At 47.1% G+C, this 17,460-nt stretch overlaps 1 protein-coding gene across 10 annotated transcripts in view; it reads left to right on the top strand.

Moving 5' to 3' along the window:
* Mtcl1 (microtubule crosslinking factor 1) overlaps positions 1-17,460 on the top strand; it is a 119,723-nt gene that overhangs the window by 58,738 nt on the left and 43,525 nt on the right. For 4 of the 10 annotated variants that reach the window (XM_031368635.1, XM_031368633.1, XM_031368629.1 and 1 more), the window contains exons 4-6: positions 7,915-7,974; positions 13,520-14,824; positions 15,895-16,050. In XM_031368635.1, the coding sequence (XP_031224495.1) occupies positions 7,915-7,974; positions 13,520-14,824; positions 15,895-16,050 (1,521 nt within the window). Of the gene's footprint in view, positions 1-7,914; positions 7,975-9,464; positions 9,543-13,486; positions 14,825-15,894; positions 16,051-17,460 lie in introns of all 10 variants that reach the window. The other 6 variants (XM_031368630.1, XM_031368626.1, XM_031368632.1 and 3 more) reach the window with 3 other exon arrangements.

The raw sequence follows: 17,460 nt of genomic DNA, 5'->3' as shown, positions 1-17,460 counted from the left end.
CCTGGAACTCACTCTGTAGACCAGGCTGGCCTCGAACGCAGAAATCCGCCTGCCTCTGCCTCCCAAGTACTGGGATTAAAGGCGTGTGCCACCACCGCCAGGCACATCATAGCTTCTTATACTGGGCTCACAACCGCATATCTGGCAGGGCCTGTGCTTGTTCATTTTTTTTCCCACGCATAAGAGGTTTAATTGAGAGGGAGAGAGGGGGCAGTAGTGGAAAGAGAGGAGGGAGAGAGAGGTGCTTATTCATTTTACTGCTTCACTACAGCCTTGGTGCAGAATACCTACCATGAGGACTGTCCCTGTACATGACATCATGCCACCTGACGTCAAAGGACAGGCGCTTCTCAGACATCCCAATCGGGCTGTGCTAGGAATTTCAGTGTTTTTATTGAAAATGAAAAAATCCAGCTCTTATAAAAACACAATGACTTAGTTACAGAAGTCAAAATTTTTTTTGTTTTCTTACTGTTGTTCCTCAGCATATAACCTCATATAACTTTGGATTATATTGTATTACAATGTTTGATTTTTAAAGATTGCCATGTAATTTGCTGACTTAAGTCTTATAAAAAGATTTTTTTGTTGTTGTTGTTGAATTTGCTTTAGAGTTAGGATAAAATTTCCAACTATTTTTGAAATGGCCTTAAATATACTTCCTTATTTTTTGAACTACATATTCCTGCCAAGTAGTATTCTTAGCATTGACAATCATTAAATCAAAATATTGATTAACTATGAAAAATGTTGAGGACATCTTATATCCTGCTCTCTGCCAAATTCCCTGCCAAGATGTCACTTATTATGTAAAAGTAAACAAGCATACGCACTTCATTAGTATGCAAATTTACTTTAATATTTAACAGATGGGAAAATTGAATTGTTTTTAGATAAATTTCTTTATGATTTATTACCAGTGTTTGTTTTATATAGAGTAGACATTCTGTATAACTATATGTTTGAAGTCACATGAAGATGTGTCAGGCACAAAGATAGCAGGAATAGAAAGTGTTCAAGAAGTCCCAACTTAAACAACAGGTCACCATTTCTCTCAGTTCTGGAAGCCGCGGAGCCCTGGGTCAGAGTGTTAGCTTGGCCAAACTTTACCCAAGGCTCCTTAGGAGATCCCAGAAGCTGCCTCCTCAGGGACTCATCCAGCAGTACAGGGAAGCAGCACTGGCATCTTCTCTTAGGATGACCTCATTCCCATTACGGTGGCTTCACCCTCAGGACTTCACCAGGCCTAATTATCTCCTGAAGACCATCGCTCCTCATACCATCGCATTGGGTCTTAGGAGCTTCATCAGAGGAGCTGGGTGGTGGTGGTACATGCCTTTAATCCCAGCACTTGGGAGGCAGAGGCAGGCGGATTTCTGAGTTCAAGGCCAGCCTGGTCTACAGAGTGAGTTCCAGAACAGCCTGGGCTATACAGAGAGACCCTGTCTCGAAAAAACAAACAAACAAACAAAAAAAACAAAGTAAATAAATAAAAAGAACTGGGAGGAGATGAACATTCAGTCCATCACTGATGTGTAAGGGAGGGATTTAGGTTAGCATGGTGCCCGACATAAATGCCTAACAAAAAGTGGTTGGTGAGATCATCCTGGTGCTTTTGACAGGACCTAGAAAGGGGATTCTTCTGTACTGCAACTATGACATTTCCATTGCACAGAAGAAAGGGTTGTCTGTCTTGGGCCCCGGCTGTGTCACCACCTTCCCAGGAACTGTCAGAGGGTCAGGTAATGTGGTGGTTTGAATGAGAACTGTCCCTGGTTGGCTCATGTATTTGAACACTTGATCAGTTAGTTGTCGGTTCCTTTGAGGAGGTTATGCGACCTTTGAGAGGTTGAGCCTTGCTAGAGGAAGGGCGTGGCTCTCTGCCCTCTCTGCTTCCTCTGTGTGACTGGAAAGGTAACCATCAGCTTCCTGTTCCAACCAGCATGCCTATTTTCTCCACCAGGGTGGACTCTGGTCCTCTGCAACTGTAAGCCAAAATAAAAATCTTAAGTTGTTTTTGGCTGTTATGTTTTGTCACGGCAACAGAGAAATAACCAATACAAATGAAGAGGAGTACAAAAGGCGGCAACTTGGAGCCAGGGCACATGGGGCGAAGGGCAGCCTGGCTGGTTACGGCCCTTTTCAGATCTCCTAGCTGGAATGAGAAATATTAGAATCAGTCTTTTTAACTGTATCCCTAAAAGGAGCAGCCACTTCTATTGCCTCTGTGACGGTTAGCTTTTGTTTTTGGTTTTTGGTTTTGGTTTTGGTTTTGGTTTTGGTTTTTTTTGAGATAGGGTTTCTCTGTATAGCCTTAGCTGTCCTGGAACTCATTCTGTAGACCAGGCTGGCCTCAAGCTCAGAAATCCACCTGTCTCTGCCCCCAAGTGCTGGGATTAAAGGCGTGCACCAGCGTGATGGTTAGCTTTAGTTATCAACATAACCTAGAATTACATGAGAAAATCTCAGTGAGGGATTGTCCAACTGGGTTGGTTGGCCTATGGAAATTGCCCTAATTAAATTAATTGATGTGGAATAACCCAGCCCAGTTTTAGTTACTGGGCAGGGGAGACATTGAACTGAGCACCTACAAGCAAGTGAGCACCTTTCTCTCTTGACTGTTTGAGGTTCCTGCCATGACTTCCCCATATTGATGAGCTATAAGCTGGAATTTTGAACTGAAGTGGACCCTTTCTCTTCTAAATTTCTTTTTGTCAGGATATTTTCCACAGTAACAGAAATGAAAGCAAAGCAGCCTCAGGTTTCAATCTGATGTTTCTGTGTGTGCCAAAAAAAAATTAAAAATAAAATAAAATAAAATAAAAAACTTTCTAAATAATTAGAGTCTGCAGGGTTTCCAAAGCCGGCAGCCTGCTTCTGCGCCCAGCTCCCCACACGGACTCAGTTTATAATGTCCTTATTTTTATTTTGTTAACAATTCACATTTTAAACTTTAGCCTGCTTCTGAAACACTTCAGCAAACAACCTTGTCGGTTCTTCTAAAATTCCTTGAAAGAAATTGGCTTAAATAGAAAGTCTTTATGATTGACATGAAAATCCAAATAACTGAGCTGCCAGGATGACTCTGTGAGCAGAGCTGTCCACTGTCAAGCTTCAGGTTCAACTCCTGGGACCCACATGGTGGGAGGAGAGAACTGGCCTCCGCATATGCGCCATGACTGGCACCCCCCAATAAATAATTAATTAATAAAGAAAGCCCAGCTAGTTGCCTGATTTTTGTATGCAGTAAGCACAAAATGCAGAGGGCTGAGATGGATTCAGTTTGGATTCACAAACCTTGAGTTTTCAGCAGGGATGTAAAATTGATTCCCTGGCCATTGATGGAAAGGGGCATTCAGGTCCCCAGCCTGCCTTCCACTTAGTTTACATTTGCCCTTTCTCTCCACTGCTCTGAGAAGACACTTGGATTGCTGAATCATGCTCAGGAATAGGCTGGGCATGAACCGTGCCACTCCCACCACCCCCACCCCAGGCTTCCCTTGGTAGAGGCCCCTGGCACCCCACCCCAGACTCCCCTTGGTAGAATCCCCTGGCACTCCACAGTGGACCACACAGACCACCCCAGGCTCCCCTTGGTAGAGGCCCCTGGCACCCCACCCTAGGCTCCCCTTGGTAGAGGCCCCTGGCACCCCACCCTAGACTCCCCTTGGTAGAATCCCCTGACACTCCCTAGTGGACCAGACTCAAGAGAAGTCTTTGCTGAGAACTATCACCATTCAATATGGCTTGTGTCTCTGCCTTTAGATCTGCAGTAACAGTGAAGTACCTGGCCAGTTTCTCCACCCTTGGGCCTTCACATGTATATGGACCTGATGGACCAGGCTCATAAAATAGTATCAGCTTGTGGGGCGAGATGCAGGAAATTGGTGAATAATTTGCTACTGCAAACTTGCATGAGAGGTCAGAGACAGCCCCTGCCCCCCTTTTCCTGTTGTTTTTTTTAAATGTACATTTTAACTTCTTAACCTTTTCTCCTTATTTATTTGGGTACTGGGCTATATAACCCAGGGCCTTACATACACTGAGCACACATATGTCTTGCAGTACCCTCGGCCTTTTGTCATTTTAAAGACAGTGTCATACACAGTAGATAATGTGAGGACTGTGAAAAGCCATCAAAGAGAATGAAAACTGCTCATGATTCTGTCACCTCAAAATGTTCAGCACCATCGAGACCTTTGTGTTCCTTCAACCTGATTGCCTGGATTAGGCCTGCAATGCGGTGACATTTATGTTTGTTATCCTGGAGGCACTGTTCATGATGTGCATTTCCTTTTGACACATTGTGAACATTTCCTGTGTAAGTATCATTGTATCAGTGTACCCGTGACTGGTTAACAGTCTGCATTGTATGCCGGTGGATTTTAGATACTCTTACAAAACAGAAAGAAAAGTGATTGAGATGATGTGTACCGTAGCTTGCTTGGTTTATTAATCACTCCCCTGGGCTATGTGCATCTCCAGGCAGCTTTCTCTGCACACCTAATAGGCACAGGAAGAAGCAAAGCAAGGTGACCGTGGCATCTCCACAGCTCTTCTGATTTACTTAGAAAGCATGCTGCGTGTGCAGACGTTCTGTTTCTACACCTCAGCATCTGTTCTCAGGGGCCATCCCCAGAGGTGGATTACTGGGTCAGGACATCTCGCTGAAGTTAGAGCCCAGCCTCCTACTTCCATTTTCTTCATGGACACTCCTGTCTTGGTGGGTAGATCCTAACACCAGGTTCCCTGCTTTTGTTAAATCTGTATCTAAGCAGGAAACATGAAACAAATAAAACACAATCCTTTGTGGCATAGATGTGTGTCATAGATGAAAAATTTTTTTCCTGAAGTGGAGTTACAGATGATTGTGAGCCCCCATGTGGGTGCTAGTAATCAATCCTGGGTTCTCCGGAAGAGCGGACAGCGCTCTTAGCTGCTGAGCCAGCACTCCAGCCCCCGATTCTTTTTTTAATGCTTCTTTTACCTGGGAATTTTTATATGTTGTTCTAGAAATTTAGACCCTCTGGCCCTTTCTTTCCTCATTGGGTTAAAATGTTGCCTATGTAGATAGCTAGACTCTCCGATTCCTTCAAATACTGTTTCTAAACTTTCTGTTTTGTTTCATTACTAACTGTAAGCTTGTTGCAGCACCCACCCATCATGTTATATTTCTGTACTGTCACTGTTTTCCTTCTCAATGTTTCCCTGCCTGGTTTCACCCATTTGCTGCTCCTCATTTAGCCGTTTCCTGCCAAAGGCTGGGGGTGGGTACCCTGAGCATTGCAGGTGATGATGGTTTGCTGTGAGCGCTTAGCTCTGCTTCTGCTCTGCAGAGCATCCAGGGAGGAATGGAGGCAGGATGCACAGCACGTTTGTAAATCGGGCAGCTTGCTTAGCCTCACAGCTCTAGTGTGCCTGCCTCTGTTGTAGATGAATTCTAGAGTCACTTTAAGTCCTTATAAATTCTGACTACGTTCACACACATTCAAATGTACATCGTGTAGTGTACACACAGACACGTTTCATATTATTCTCATACATATTACATAGTAAAGAGAGAGGGATTTGGACTATGACATTGTCTTCATAAAGGAAGTTAGTGTCTCTATAGCATAAAGTCTTCCCACTGGCTGGCATCTGTCCTTACCATTTGTTGATCACCGGTGTTTCACGTGTGCCCTCCTGTACCTCTGCAGATTCTTGGTGAACGTTAAGCCTTGTAGTGGCTTCTGCTTTAGCTGCCATTATAAATCTGGCCTTTTTCAGCAGTCTTTGTGACTCCCAGCCTGGTCTGAGGTTTGTTAGGTCACGGGTCTGGAAGAGTCCACCCATGGGCTCCCTGGAAGAATCCACCCATGGGCTCCCTGGAAGAATCCACCCATGGGCTCCCTGGAAGAGTCCACCCATGGGCTCCCTGGAAGAGTCCACCCATGGGCTCCCTGGAAGAGTCCACCCATGGGCTCCCTGAAAGAGTCCACCCATGGGCTCCCTGGAAGAGTCCACCCATGGGCTCCCTGCTCCCAGCAGGCTTCACGCTGCTGATCCAGCCTCCAGCACCCAATGATTTTGCATCCGAGTTAAGAACCTTCGCCTCTGCTTCTGCCTTTCATTTCGCATCTCCATGTTTCATTTTGTATTCAACCCTGCCTTTTTTAAAAACTTGAAAAGGAAACGAAGCTAGTTCTGTAGCTGGCATTTGGCTCAGCCCCTTGCCTAGCCTTCCTGATGCTTTTGCTGGTCTTAGCTATTTGTTCAACTTCTAGGTCTCCAGACTCCTAGAGGCTAAGAGATAGCTAGACTTAGAAATTTTCAAGGGGGCGGGGTGTGCTTTGAGACAGGGTTTCTCTGTGCAACATCCCTCGGTGTCCTGGAACTCAGTTTGCAGACTAGGCTGGCCTTGAACTCACAGCGATCTGCCTTCCTCTGCCTCTTAAATGCTGGGATTAGCGGCATGCGCCACCATGCCCAGCTTTAGACTTAGAACCTTTTAAGCCATAATCTCTACAGTAAGCACAAGAACTGGCACTCAGAGAGGGATGCACTTCAAGTGGGGACCATGTGCTGTGTTAATGAACTCAGAGGGCTTCCTAAGCTGACCTCTGAGTGACAGGCACAGGAGTCTCCTTCCCAGATTACGGTGACAGTGACACTGGAACAAAGGGACAGAGTAGCAGAGGGACAAGGCTTACCTCCAGACAGGCCAGGAGGACCCAGGAGGGCACAGCACCGTCACCTGTCACAGTCTGAGCTGAGCCAGGGAGGGAATTCAGATGGCTGGCTAGCTGGGCTTCTCACCCCACCCCCTATGCCCCAGTTGTTCACTCCAGCTTTCCTTGGAACTCTTAACAGAATCTCCTCAGACCACGAGGCTCCAAATCCTTTCCAGTCCCTCCAGGATGCTGCTTTTCCAGACTATTCTGTCCCTTTTCATGCCTTGTCTTAGCAAGAGCAATCCCAGCTTCCTGTTCGTCTGTCCCAGGCACCCCTGGTCCTCAGTTATACTTATGTCTATGTTTCATACATGCACACAGTTTGCTGAATAAAGCAGGCAAAAGTCTTCTGAAATGCCACGAACTGGCCCTGATAGCATGTATTCACTGGGATTCCACATCTACGCAACCAACTGTACATTGAAAATATTTGAAAAAAAATTAAATGTGTATAGAACAAATGAGACTGTTTCTTATCTCCACCCAAACAATATAGTATGATATTGATTATAGTATTTACATGATATTCGGCATTGTAAGTAATCTAGGGATGATTCAAAGTACATGCAAGGATGCTCATAGGTTATAAGCAAACACCATAGCACTTTATTAAGTTACTTAAGCATCCATGGAGTTTGGTATCTTCAGGATCCAGAAAAGAGGCCCCATCCAGAGACTGAGAGTAACTGTGCGGAATCCAGGCAGGCACCTAAAATAGTGAGGGACTCAGCCAAAGCCACTTTATAAGAATAAATTGGGAGCATTATGAGACCTTTAAGATGTTGTTTTAATGGTGCTAGGTTGTCAATAATAGCACAACCTAGATTGTTTTCTCCATAAATAAGAGCCTTCCACTTTTTAATCTGTTCACTCAGAATTCAAGAATTAATTTTGATAGTAACTAAGTAAGTAGTAAGTAGTTAGGGGATAAACCAACTCCAGAACTGCTTTGTTTTTGAAACTTCCTGTGTCTGTCTTCTTGCCATCTCTTTACTGTTAACATTAAATAGAGTAACTGAGGAATGCACCCCAGAAACAGTAATAAGAATACAGAGTACTTCAGTATTCAGTCCATATAACCTTATTTAAAGGTTGACTGAGCTGATCTCTCTAGAGTCAAGAAGTAACTCCAACTAGTAGGAACAAGGGTCAGCTGTCCCGTGTGACCTCAGTAACAAAGTATTGCTTGGATCTTTTTCAGAGTTCTCTGAAGAGAAGAGGCAGCCGGGAAATGTACAAAGAGAAGAAACTTGTCAACCAGGTAAGCCGAGGTTTTCATCCCAAAGTTCTACTCCTAACAAGAAGCACCCCCCCCTTCTGAATTTTCCTTTTGCCATTAAGACACTAAAAAAAAAGCATCACCCACCAGCACATTGGCATTCACTCACACCTTCACAGGGTGAACATTTCCTTACCACTTCCACATCTCCATCCTTTTGTATCTTCTTGCTTTGATAACTTGCTAACACTTTAGGAAAGAAAACAAACTGGTGTTTGTGTGGAACTGAAGTAGGTATAGTCCAGGGTTCTGGCGGCTCTCCTAATTGCCACAAAGTGTTGTGACCATCAGAGTCATTCACATAGTGAAATAATACAGCCACTGGATGGTTGAGTCATTTATATACCGTTGTTTTGTGAATGTGTGTGCTTTAAATGGGTAGCTGAACAGTGCCTTGTATCGGCTCACTGTGAAGGCAAACATTCTAGCAGGAGACCTGGGACAATTCAGCCCTCTTTTACATGTTTTGTATTCTTCCAGGCTCTCTAGCTTTTTTGAAGTTGCCTTTCTTGATTTCCTTTCTCTTTTTAAGATTGCTTTTAGTAAGAACAAAGAACAAAAGTGTTCTTAGTATATAGTTTCAGCAGACTCCACATAGTAAGAAGTAATTAGAGAGATGCAATGGGTCAGGGGACTAAGAGGGCATCAAGGGCCTGTATGTACCCTGTCCCTGGAAACTCCCTCTTCACGATGCCCCTGGGCATTAGTTACTTTTCTGTTGTTGTGGTAAGAACACTTATGGCCAAGGCAACCTACAGGAGGAAGTGGGTTTTTGGGCTTATGGATCTAGAAGGGTAAGAGTGTATCAACATCAAGGCAGGGAATCACTGCACCAGGCAGGCGAGTGGTCAGGCAGGCAGGCAGGCAGGCAGGCAGGCAGCTGGAGCAGCAAGCTTAGAGCTCGCATCTTGAACTGAATGAAGGCAGGAAGTAGAGAGATCAAACTTGGGGTGACTGTAGGCCTTTTAATCTCAAAGCCTTCCCCCCAGTGAGGCAAGTTCCCCAGCAAGGCCACATCTCCTAAGCTACACCAGGCCGTGTCACCATGCAGGGGTCAGGTGTTCAAATGCTGGAGACCATGGGAAATATCTTATTTAAACAACCACACCCTAGTTCCTATGTCCTCCAGAAATCCAGTGCTGTTCAAGAATTCAGCCGAAGACTAATTTTTCTCTTACCCCCCGACAAGTTCCCCCAATTCTTATTGCAGAATCCAATGATCACAGGGAAATTCAAGGCATCTCACTGCTGGGTGTTTCAAATATCCTGAGTTTAGAATGTGTTTCTAGTTCCCTGTCTCTGGCCCAGCCAAGAGCTTTTTCCTCAAAGTTCAATTACTGACCGATGAGGAGGTTGGGTATACCGTGCCAGGCACATGAGCCGTAGCTTCTTATGTGTGCGAAGGCAATCCATGCTGTGTGGGGTTGCCCCACAGAGCCTGCAGGGTGATTGAGAAAGGAGTTTCTATTCAGCAGAATGGTGGAATGGAACGTCCTGGGAACTGCAGGTCGGCCACCAAAACCCAAAGGAAGCTGGCACCGAGGCGAAAGGTAGGCACACGGGCAGTCGGCTGCTGGGGTGCTGGCCAGGTGGCGGACTTGCAAGCCAAAGAATATATACCAGCAGCGATATATTTCTGTTGCTTGACAAGCCTTCGCAGCTGCTGGTGATGGTGCTGGTCCCTGTGTGTCTGACCCCACGCTATGCTTGTTTTTGCCGCCCATAGTTGGAGTCGTTTGCCTTGGGAAGATAAGTTCCACCTTGTGCTTCCCCTTGGCTCCTGAAACTTGAGCTTGATACTCCCAAGTTTAGGATTTAGCCTAGACCCCTCATCTAGAATCTTGGCAGGGTTCCCTAGGTCTTTGGTTCCAAGTTACTAACAGCTGCCAGCTGTGTGAGCTATTTGTCTCATTAGGATAGGAATAGACCCTTCTTCAGAACAGGCCAAGCTTCCCCGAGCTCCCTGGGGTAGAGGCCCCCTTTCTCTCATGGACCTCACAGAGTAGCAGGTCCTGCTTCAGCTGCAGTGACATCGGGGAGCGAGACCAAGTTCTTCACTACTTCCTTCATTTCCCGGGCTTGAAGGTTCTCAAGCCCCTCCCTGACACTCCCCGTGCCCCCCCATTAACCCCCTATGCCCCCCGCTGCTGTCTGGTGGCAGGCCCTGTAGTATGTGTGCATGGGTGTTGGTAGAAATGACAGCATGCTGTATCACGCGTCAGAGTGCCTGCTTTTGGGGTAGTTTCTTTTTTAAGGAAAAGAAGACTGGAGAATGATGGATCTTCAGGTGATCTGCAGCCTGGACACCCTTTGAGCTAATTGTGACATTGATACTGTTGCTGTCCTTGGTCCAGCTTAAGGGGAGAATGGTTGCTGGAGATGACTGGTAGGAGGTGGATGGCGGAAGTGTGAGGGTCAGGTTTTCCAGAAGTCAGGATGGCTGCAGGGCTCTGTGGGATGCTCTGCTTGGATGAGCAGGCAATGACAAACACTTGGGAGCTTTGGGGTCTCAGACCTTTCACAGACCACTCCTTCCCCAATCCCTTTTCACCTTGGCCCCAGGAAAGTTTGCCGAGAGCCCCCCAATCCACACTCCAGCTTCATGACAGCTGCTTTCAGAGCTGGGCCCTCAATGGCACCAAGGTCTCACACGGGTTACAGGAGATGGCCCTGCACTTTGCTTGGTCTGGCCCTCTTGAGTCCCAGGCTAGAGGCAGCAGAGGATGGCTATCTGGTTGAGTGACACTCTTGTCGGTAGCCTCCGTCTGCCTCGGAGGTAGTGATTTAGGCAATTTTGGTGACACTCTGGTCACCCAGGTAAGGATGACGCCTTTCTCTCTCCCAGTTCCTGCATTTAGCTCTCAAGTAAATGCAGGTATGGAAAGGATTTACAACCTGTCTTCATTGATAAGGATTGTGGCTTCTTGCAAACTCCATGTGAACCGCAGAAAGCTGTCCGCATGTGCACATCTTTGTCTAACAGGGAGCTGAGAACATGATTTTCATTGTGTTACTTTACAATGTTCTGAGAAATCAGGGCTGTTTGAAAGTATATGCCAATTGCTGCTAATCAGAAGACGTCCAATATACACTGAATGAATGAATGAATGAATGAATGAATGAATGAGGGAAGGAACAGGTGTGCATTCGTTAGTGTCAGGATCAGGCGCACTGTGTGTCCTTACAACCTTTGTATGAAATCCTGAGAAAGAAAATTACAACCGCACAATCTATGAACCTATTTTGCTAGTGGTTAAAAGAGTAGAAGAACTAGGCATGGTGGCTCATGCTTTTAATCCCAACACTCAAGGGGCAGAGATGAGCCGTTCTCTGTGAGTTCAAGGCCAGCTAGGTCTAGAGAGTGAGTTCTAAGACTGTCAGGGCTACACAGAGAAACTCTGTCCCCAAAACCAAGAGAAGAGAAGAACTAGGACTAGTAGTCTTCCTTTAAGTTAGTCATGGAGTCCTCTAGTTTTTGTCTACCTAACCAAAACTAAATCCTAGTGTGAAAATGTTCAGAACTGGAAGACTGTGACCTGTGCAGATTGCTCTCCATAGTACACAAAGGGATTGTGTTGGGGAAGAGGCCCCAGGTCACAGGGATGGGGGAGCACCACACTTAGGGTACACGAGGCCCCAGGGGACACTGCACATCATGCTTTCTGCAGTTTGGTTGTAGATTCCTTCAGTTGTCTGGGTCACTCAGTTCTCCTTCCATGAGTCTGTGGTCAGGGAGAAGAGGGCAAGGCAGCGAGGAAGCGGTTTGTGTATCTCAGTGCCAGATGGCTCTGTGCTGCCAGGATGTGGCAGAGAGGAGCTGCAGTTCTCTGAGCTCAGAGACTTCATAGAGCCTCCTGGGCAGTGGCGACACAGTCAACCTGACGTATTCCACCGTGTGGTTGACAGCCGGGACAGCCTCAGTTCAGCAAGTCTCATAGCAGGCGGCAGCACACTCTCCTTGTGTTGGGGGGAGGGGAGCTTTGCAGACCTCAGTCCTGCCCCCTTTAGTCTAACAGGACTGCTTTGTGAAATTCACTGCTCATATGTCCTGAACACAAAAGATACAGCAATTCTGTAAGCCAAGATAGTATAGACTACCTCAAGGCCGGGGACCCAGGCTGGAAAGGTAGAGTTGACTTTCTTAACATCTGAGGGCGTACTCTGGATTCCCTGGTGTTCTGTTGAGAACTACTTCTCAGATTTTCAAACACTTACTTAGCTTCTTTCTCTGGCCTCTGTTTAGTTTCCTGCTGAGTCACAGCAATCAAAACCGAGGACCAGAACACAAGGCTCCAAAGCCCGCTTGCAAGGCCAGGAGCCCTACTGTCTTCGCTCGTACTAGCCAAAATGCCCTCGATGTCAGTGTGTGTTCTTATGTGGCACTTCTACTTGGAAGGCCCTGAGATGCCCATGGCCTCTGTCCTCATGTCGTTTTGGGAGCCTCGAGGAAGGACACATGCCAAGAGGAAAGATTAATTACCCCGTCTTATGTACCTTAGCTACTCAGTGGAAAAGCTAGGCTCCAACTTAGAGTTATTCAACCCCACTGTCCTGGTGGAACCTTCTGGATTATCACTCATATGAGGGACATTTACAGTGACCACAGGGTAGATGTAGCCCCTGAATCCTGTTAGTGTTACCACCAGGCTGGATCTACAAAGTCACCATAGGCCACCATGTTGCTGATGAATCTTAGACTTCATCTAACTTTCTCCTTCTTCATTCTTCTTCATTTATAACTTGTGTGTTGGTTTCTGTGTTGCATGGTTTTCCCCAAAACAAACTGTTAAGCTTCTTGACAAAGCAACAAACTATGGGTCATTTCAGGGTTCCGTCTGCAAAGACCCTGGGGCTCACTGCTGCTCTGGCATGGCTCCTCTCTTTCCACACGCCAACAGCATCAACAGGAAGAATGAGGAGGCGCGAGCGTGTGTGTGTGTGTGTGTGTGTGTGTGTGTGTGTGTGTGTGTATATATGTGTATATATATGTGTATATGCGTGTGTATGCGCACGCACGCGCGTGTTCGCACATGCATGTGCATGTATGTATATGAATGTATATGTGTGTGTGTGCATTTGTGTGTGTATATGTCTATATGTGTATGTATGTGTATATATGTGTGCATGTGTGTATGTATATGTGTATGTATGTGTGTATATATATGTCTATATGTGTATGTATGTGTGTATGCATATGTAGGTATATATGTGTGTATGTATGTGCGCACATGAATGTGTGTGTACGTGCAAATATGTATGTATATGTGTGTGCACACATTTGTGTGTGTATGTATATATGTGTATGTATGTGTGTGTATGCATTCATATGTATATGTGTGCACACATTTGTGTGTATATGTATATATGTGTATGTATATGTGTGTATGTATGTGTGTGCATATGTGTGTGTGCTTGCGTGTGTGTGTGAGTGTGTGTGTGTGTATAAGGGTGAGGTGTGAGGGGACCATAAGAAGCACACATTTGGTATTTTCAGATAACCCTCCCTCGGGCTGTTCTTGCCTGGCAGGACGACAGTGCGGATTTGAAGTGTCAGCTTCAGTTTGCCAAAGAGGAAGCTTCCCTGATGCGCAAAAAGATGGCCAAGTTGGGGCGGGAGAAGGACGAGTTGGAGCAGGAACTGCAGAAGTACAAGTCCCTCTATGGTGATGTGGACAGTCCCCTCCCAACAGGGGAGGCTGGTGGTCCCCCCAGCACCAGGGAGGCAGAGCTGAAGCTGCGGCTGAAGTTGGTGGAGGAGGAAGCCAGCATCTTGGGCCGGAAGATCGTGGAACTGGAGGTGGAAAACCGCGGCCTCAAGGCAGAGATGGAGGACATACGAGTTCAGCACGAGCGAGAGGGAACAGGCAGGGACCACGTGCCAAGCATTCCTACCTCACCCTTCGGAGACTCAATGGAGTCCTCCACAGAGCTCCGCCGGCACCTGCAGTTTGTGGAAGAAGAGGCTGAGCTGCTGAGGAGATCCATATCTGAGATTGAAGACCACAATCGGCAGTTGACCCACGAGCTGAGCAAGTTCAAGTTTGAGCCTCACCAGGAGTCAGCGTGGCTCGGGGACGGTGTAACTAAGGGCCCAGGGGCCAGCGTTCCCCTACAGGAGGAGCTGAAGTCAGCCAGGCTACAGATCGATGAGCTGAGCGGGAAGGTACTGAAGCTGCAGTGTGAGAACCGGCTGCTGCTGTCCAATGCCCAGCGGTGTGACCTTGCCGCGCATCTGGGGCTACGTGCTCCGAGCCCTCGAGACAGTGACGTGGAGAGCGACGCAGGCAAGAAAGAGAGCGACGGGGAAGAGGGCCGCCTTCCCCAGCCAAAGCGAGAAGGCCCTGTTGGTGGGGAGAGCGACTCGGAGGACATGTTCGAGAAGACCTCAGGCTTTGGAAGTGGAAAGCCTTCCGAGGCGAGCGAGCCATGCCCAGCAGAACTCCTAAGGGTCCGGGAGGACACCGAGTGCCTGGTGACCATAAAGCTGGAGGCCCAGCGGCTTGAGCGGACTGTTGAGCGCCTTATCTCCGACACGGATGGCTTCATCCGTGACTCAGGCCTGTGGGGCAATGGATTGGCCTCACCTGGAGTCCAAGGTGAAGGTGAGGGCAACAGCCCGAATGAGCCCCACCTTTTGGAGACCATCAATGTGAGGATGAAGGCTTTCAGGAAAGAGCTACAGGCCTTCCTGGAGCAGATGTCCCGGATTGTGGATGGTCTCTCGCCCTTATCCCACCTTACAGAGTCATCCAGCTTCCTCTCCACTGTGACTTCTGTGTCCCGGGACTCCCCCATCGGGACCCTGGGGAAGGAGCTGGGCCCAGACTTGCAGGTAAGGGGGCTCCCAGCTTTGCCTCCCTGCTCCGTCTCGTTCTTCCTCCTCCTCCTGGCTGGTATTGCTGCTCTAGGGCTCGCACTGCTTATGGCTGCTTGGTTTTAAGTTCAGACCTGCATTGTACTAAAGCCTCCGCATCAACTAAATCCTTTCTCTCCGTCGGTTTTTTTCTTTCTTTCTCTTTTTTTAAATTTTGTTTTGTAAGTTCGTTTTTTATTTCCTTATTCCTCCCCCTCTCGGCCCCCCCCCCGTTCTCTTCTACCTTAATTGCACCACTATTTGTGGTTTAGAGGGCCTTTCAAGACGAGGCCACGCCCAGTGGAGGCGCTAGGGACCGATGCAGCCTTCCGTTGTTCCTCTCTTGGTGTCTCAACCAACCAGCCACTCTGACGAAGAAGCTATGAGGAGTTTCAGACAAATTACCGACTCCCATCACAGTCAGGACACTTAGACTCACTTAGTTTATCACCAGAGGGACAAGTGCAGTTCTGAGAAGTCTCAGGCATCCCAGGCCCACCCACTCCCTCTGGAAGATAATCCGGGACGGGGGAGAGGAGCCAGTTCTGAGGAGGCTGGTTTTGAAGGAAAACCTCCGCTGCCACTCGCTCCTGCCGCCCTCCCTCGCCGCCCAGGGTGAGGGCCAAGGGGAGTTTCGCCCTGGGTGCATGGCCCAGCTGCTGCCCCGGACTGTGGCTTTGGCTGCTCAACCCACAAGTAAGGAAGGCAGAGCCTCTTCCCCTTGTCCTTCATGGGTAGTGTGCCTGTGTCCCCATTGCATGTGTCTTATATCCAGTGTTACGCATAACCGCCCCCTAGACCTGCCTTCCACATTAGCTCCTCCTTTCGCTCATGCCCATTCTAGTTCTGTTTTGTTTGCTCTCGTTAAGTGTTTAAGTTGATTTTTTTTTTTTTAATTCATGCTCTTCTCTGTCTAGTAGTTCTTTCCATTGTCTGCCCACTTGTGTTTTACCCTCGACCTCCTCCAGTTTTGCCTACCCCTTTGTCTTCCGTTTCTCATTTAAAAATCAAAAGCAACACAGAATAAATCCCCTTCATGCACCTAACAGTCCAGACTGAGAGAGCAGCTGGAATGGCAGCTCAATCAGGATCGAGGGGATGAGCGAGAGGGCCCGCGCCTCCGAGCCACTCGGGAGCTGCACAGGCACGCTGACGGGGATTCTGGAAGCCATGGGCTGGGAGGCCAGAGCAGTTTCAACCTAGAGGTAAGTGAGCTGACCGGCTCACTGCCGGTCTTCACCTCCCTTCCCTGAGAAGGTGGTTCATGCCCCGAGGGAACTAACCCTGGACTCATAGGACAGGGAGAGCTGAGCCTAGTATATATATATATGTATAGTGGTACTAATTTATCCAAAGCAAGCAGAATCGCCATCTTCTTGTGGTAAGAAGCCCCCATGAGATGCAGAGAGTAGCAGAGTCCCTTGGCCCTGCAGGCAGAGCACCCAGCATGAGCACTCTCAAGTTTTCTTTAATGTTTCCTCGGTACAGTCTTTGGACAGAGTTAAGTATAACCACGTTTGTGGTTATACTTAACTGCCACACTATATACATATATTTTGAACACCTGGTTTCTGGCCAGAGCAGAGAGCATTGATAAACAAGCCCTTAGTTGGAAAAGCTGTATGCCTCTAGTTTGTGATGCAAGCTGGTATGATTTTTCCGGAGCCTATTATACTTTGCCACGTAGCTGATGCTGATTGGGACCGGGGAAAGTATTTAACTCACAAGGGCTGGGGGCTGGGGGCTGGAGTGTTAGTAAATAAGTATGTAGAGAGAGTAAGTAAGATGTAATAGATAGGAGTAAGTATATAGATAGAAGTAAGATATAGGATAGTGAGTAAGTATGTATAGATAGGAGTAAGTATGTAGATATAGAAGTAAGATGTATGTAGGAGTATTGAGTATGTAGAGATAGTAAGTATGTAGAATTAGGGCTGGTGATGGGTTAGAATAAGAATTAGGAGTAAGTATGTAGAATTAGGGCTGGTAATGGGATAGGAGAGAAGATGTAAAGATAGAAGTAAGATGTAAGGATAGATGTAAGATGTAGAATTAGGAATAAGTATGTAACTAATAAGATGTAACTAATAAGATGTAAGTAGTAATAAGTAAGACGTAAGAAGAAGATATAGGAGAATATAAAAGAAGCTAGCTAGTAAGAAGAAGTAAATATGAAGGTTCCTGATTAAACTGCATGGAGAAGGGCTCGGTGTTTGCCTCCTTATGTCCACCTGGGACGAAAAGGCGACTTACACACATTAATTTGCAGGTTAGCCATTCCTAGTTTTGATAACTGTAATGTAACAAAGTAGCCACATACTGGAGGTATCCATTTCCCCAAGGATTAAATGAGTTAGTGACCTAGGACTCTGAAACTCTCACAAGAAGGCCTCTCTGCTGGCCTAGACAGCACACTGGGTAGGTCTCCATCCGACTGGGTAGGTTTGTAGGTTGCTTGGGGAGGCACAAATGCACACTTTTCAAATGGCTCCTGGGTGAGCCATCACCTGGACAGACACCCCAGGAAGACACTCTCTCCAACCTTTGAGAGGTGTACCACTAATCTATGCCTATCGGGGGCGTTTTGAGCCCTGGAGCTCTAGCCCAGATGTCTC

This window comes from Mastomys coucha, unplaced genomic scaffold (genome assembly GCF_008632895.1).
Source record: "Mastomys coucha isolate ucsf_1 unplaced genomic scaffold, UCSF_Mcou_1 pScaffold14, whole genome shotgun sequence".
NCBI lineage: Eukaryota > Metazoa > Chordata > Mammalia > Rodentia > Muridae > Mastomys > Mastomys coucha.
Note: the sequence above shows the minus strand (reverse complement) of the source record. Positions and strands in the feature narration are given on the sequence as shown.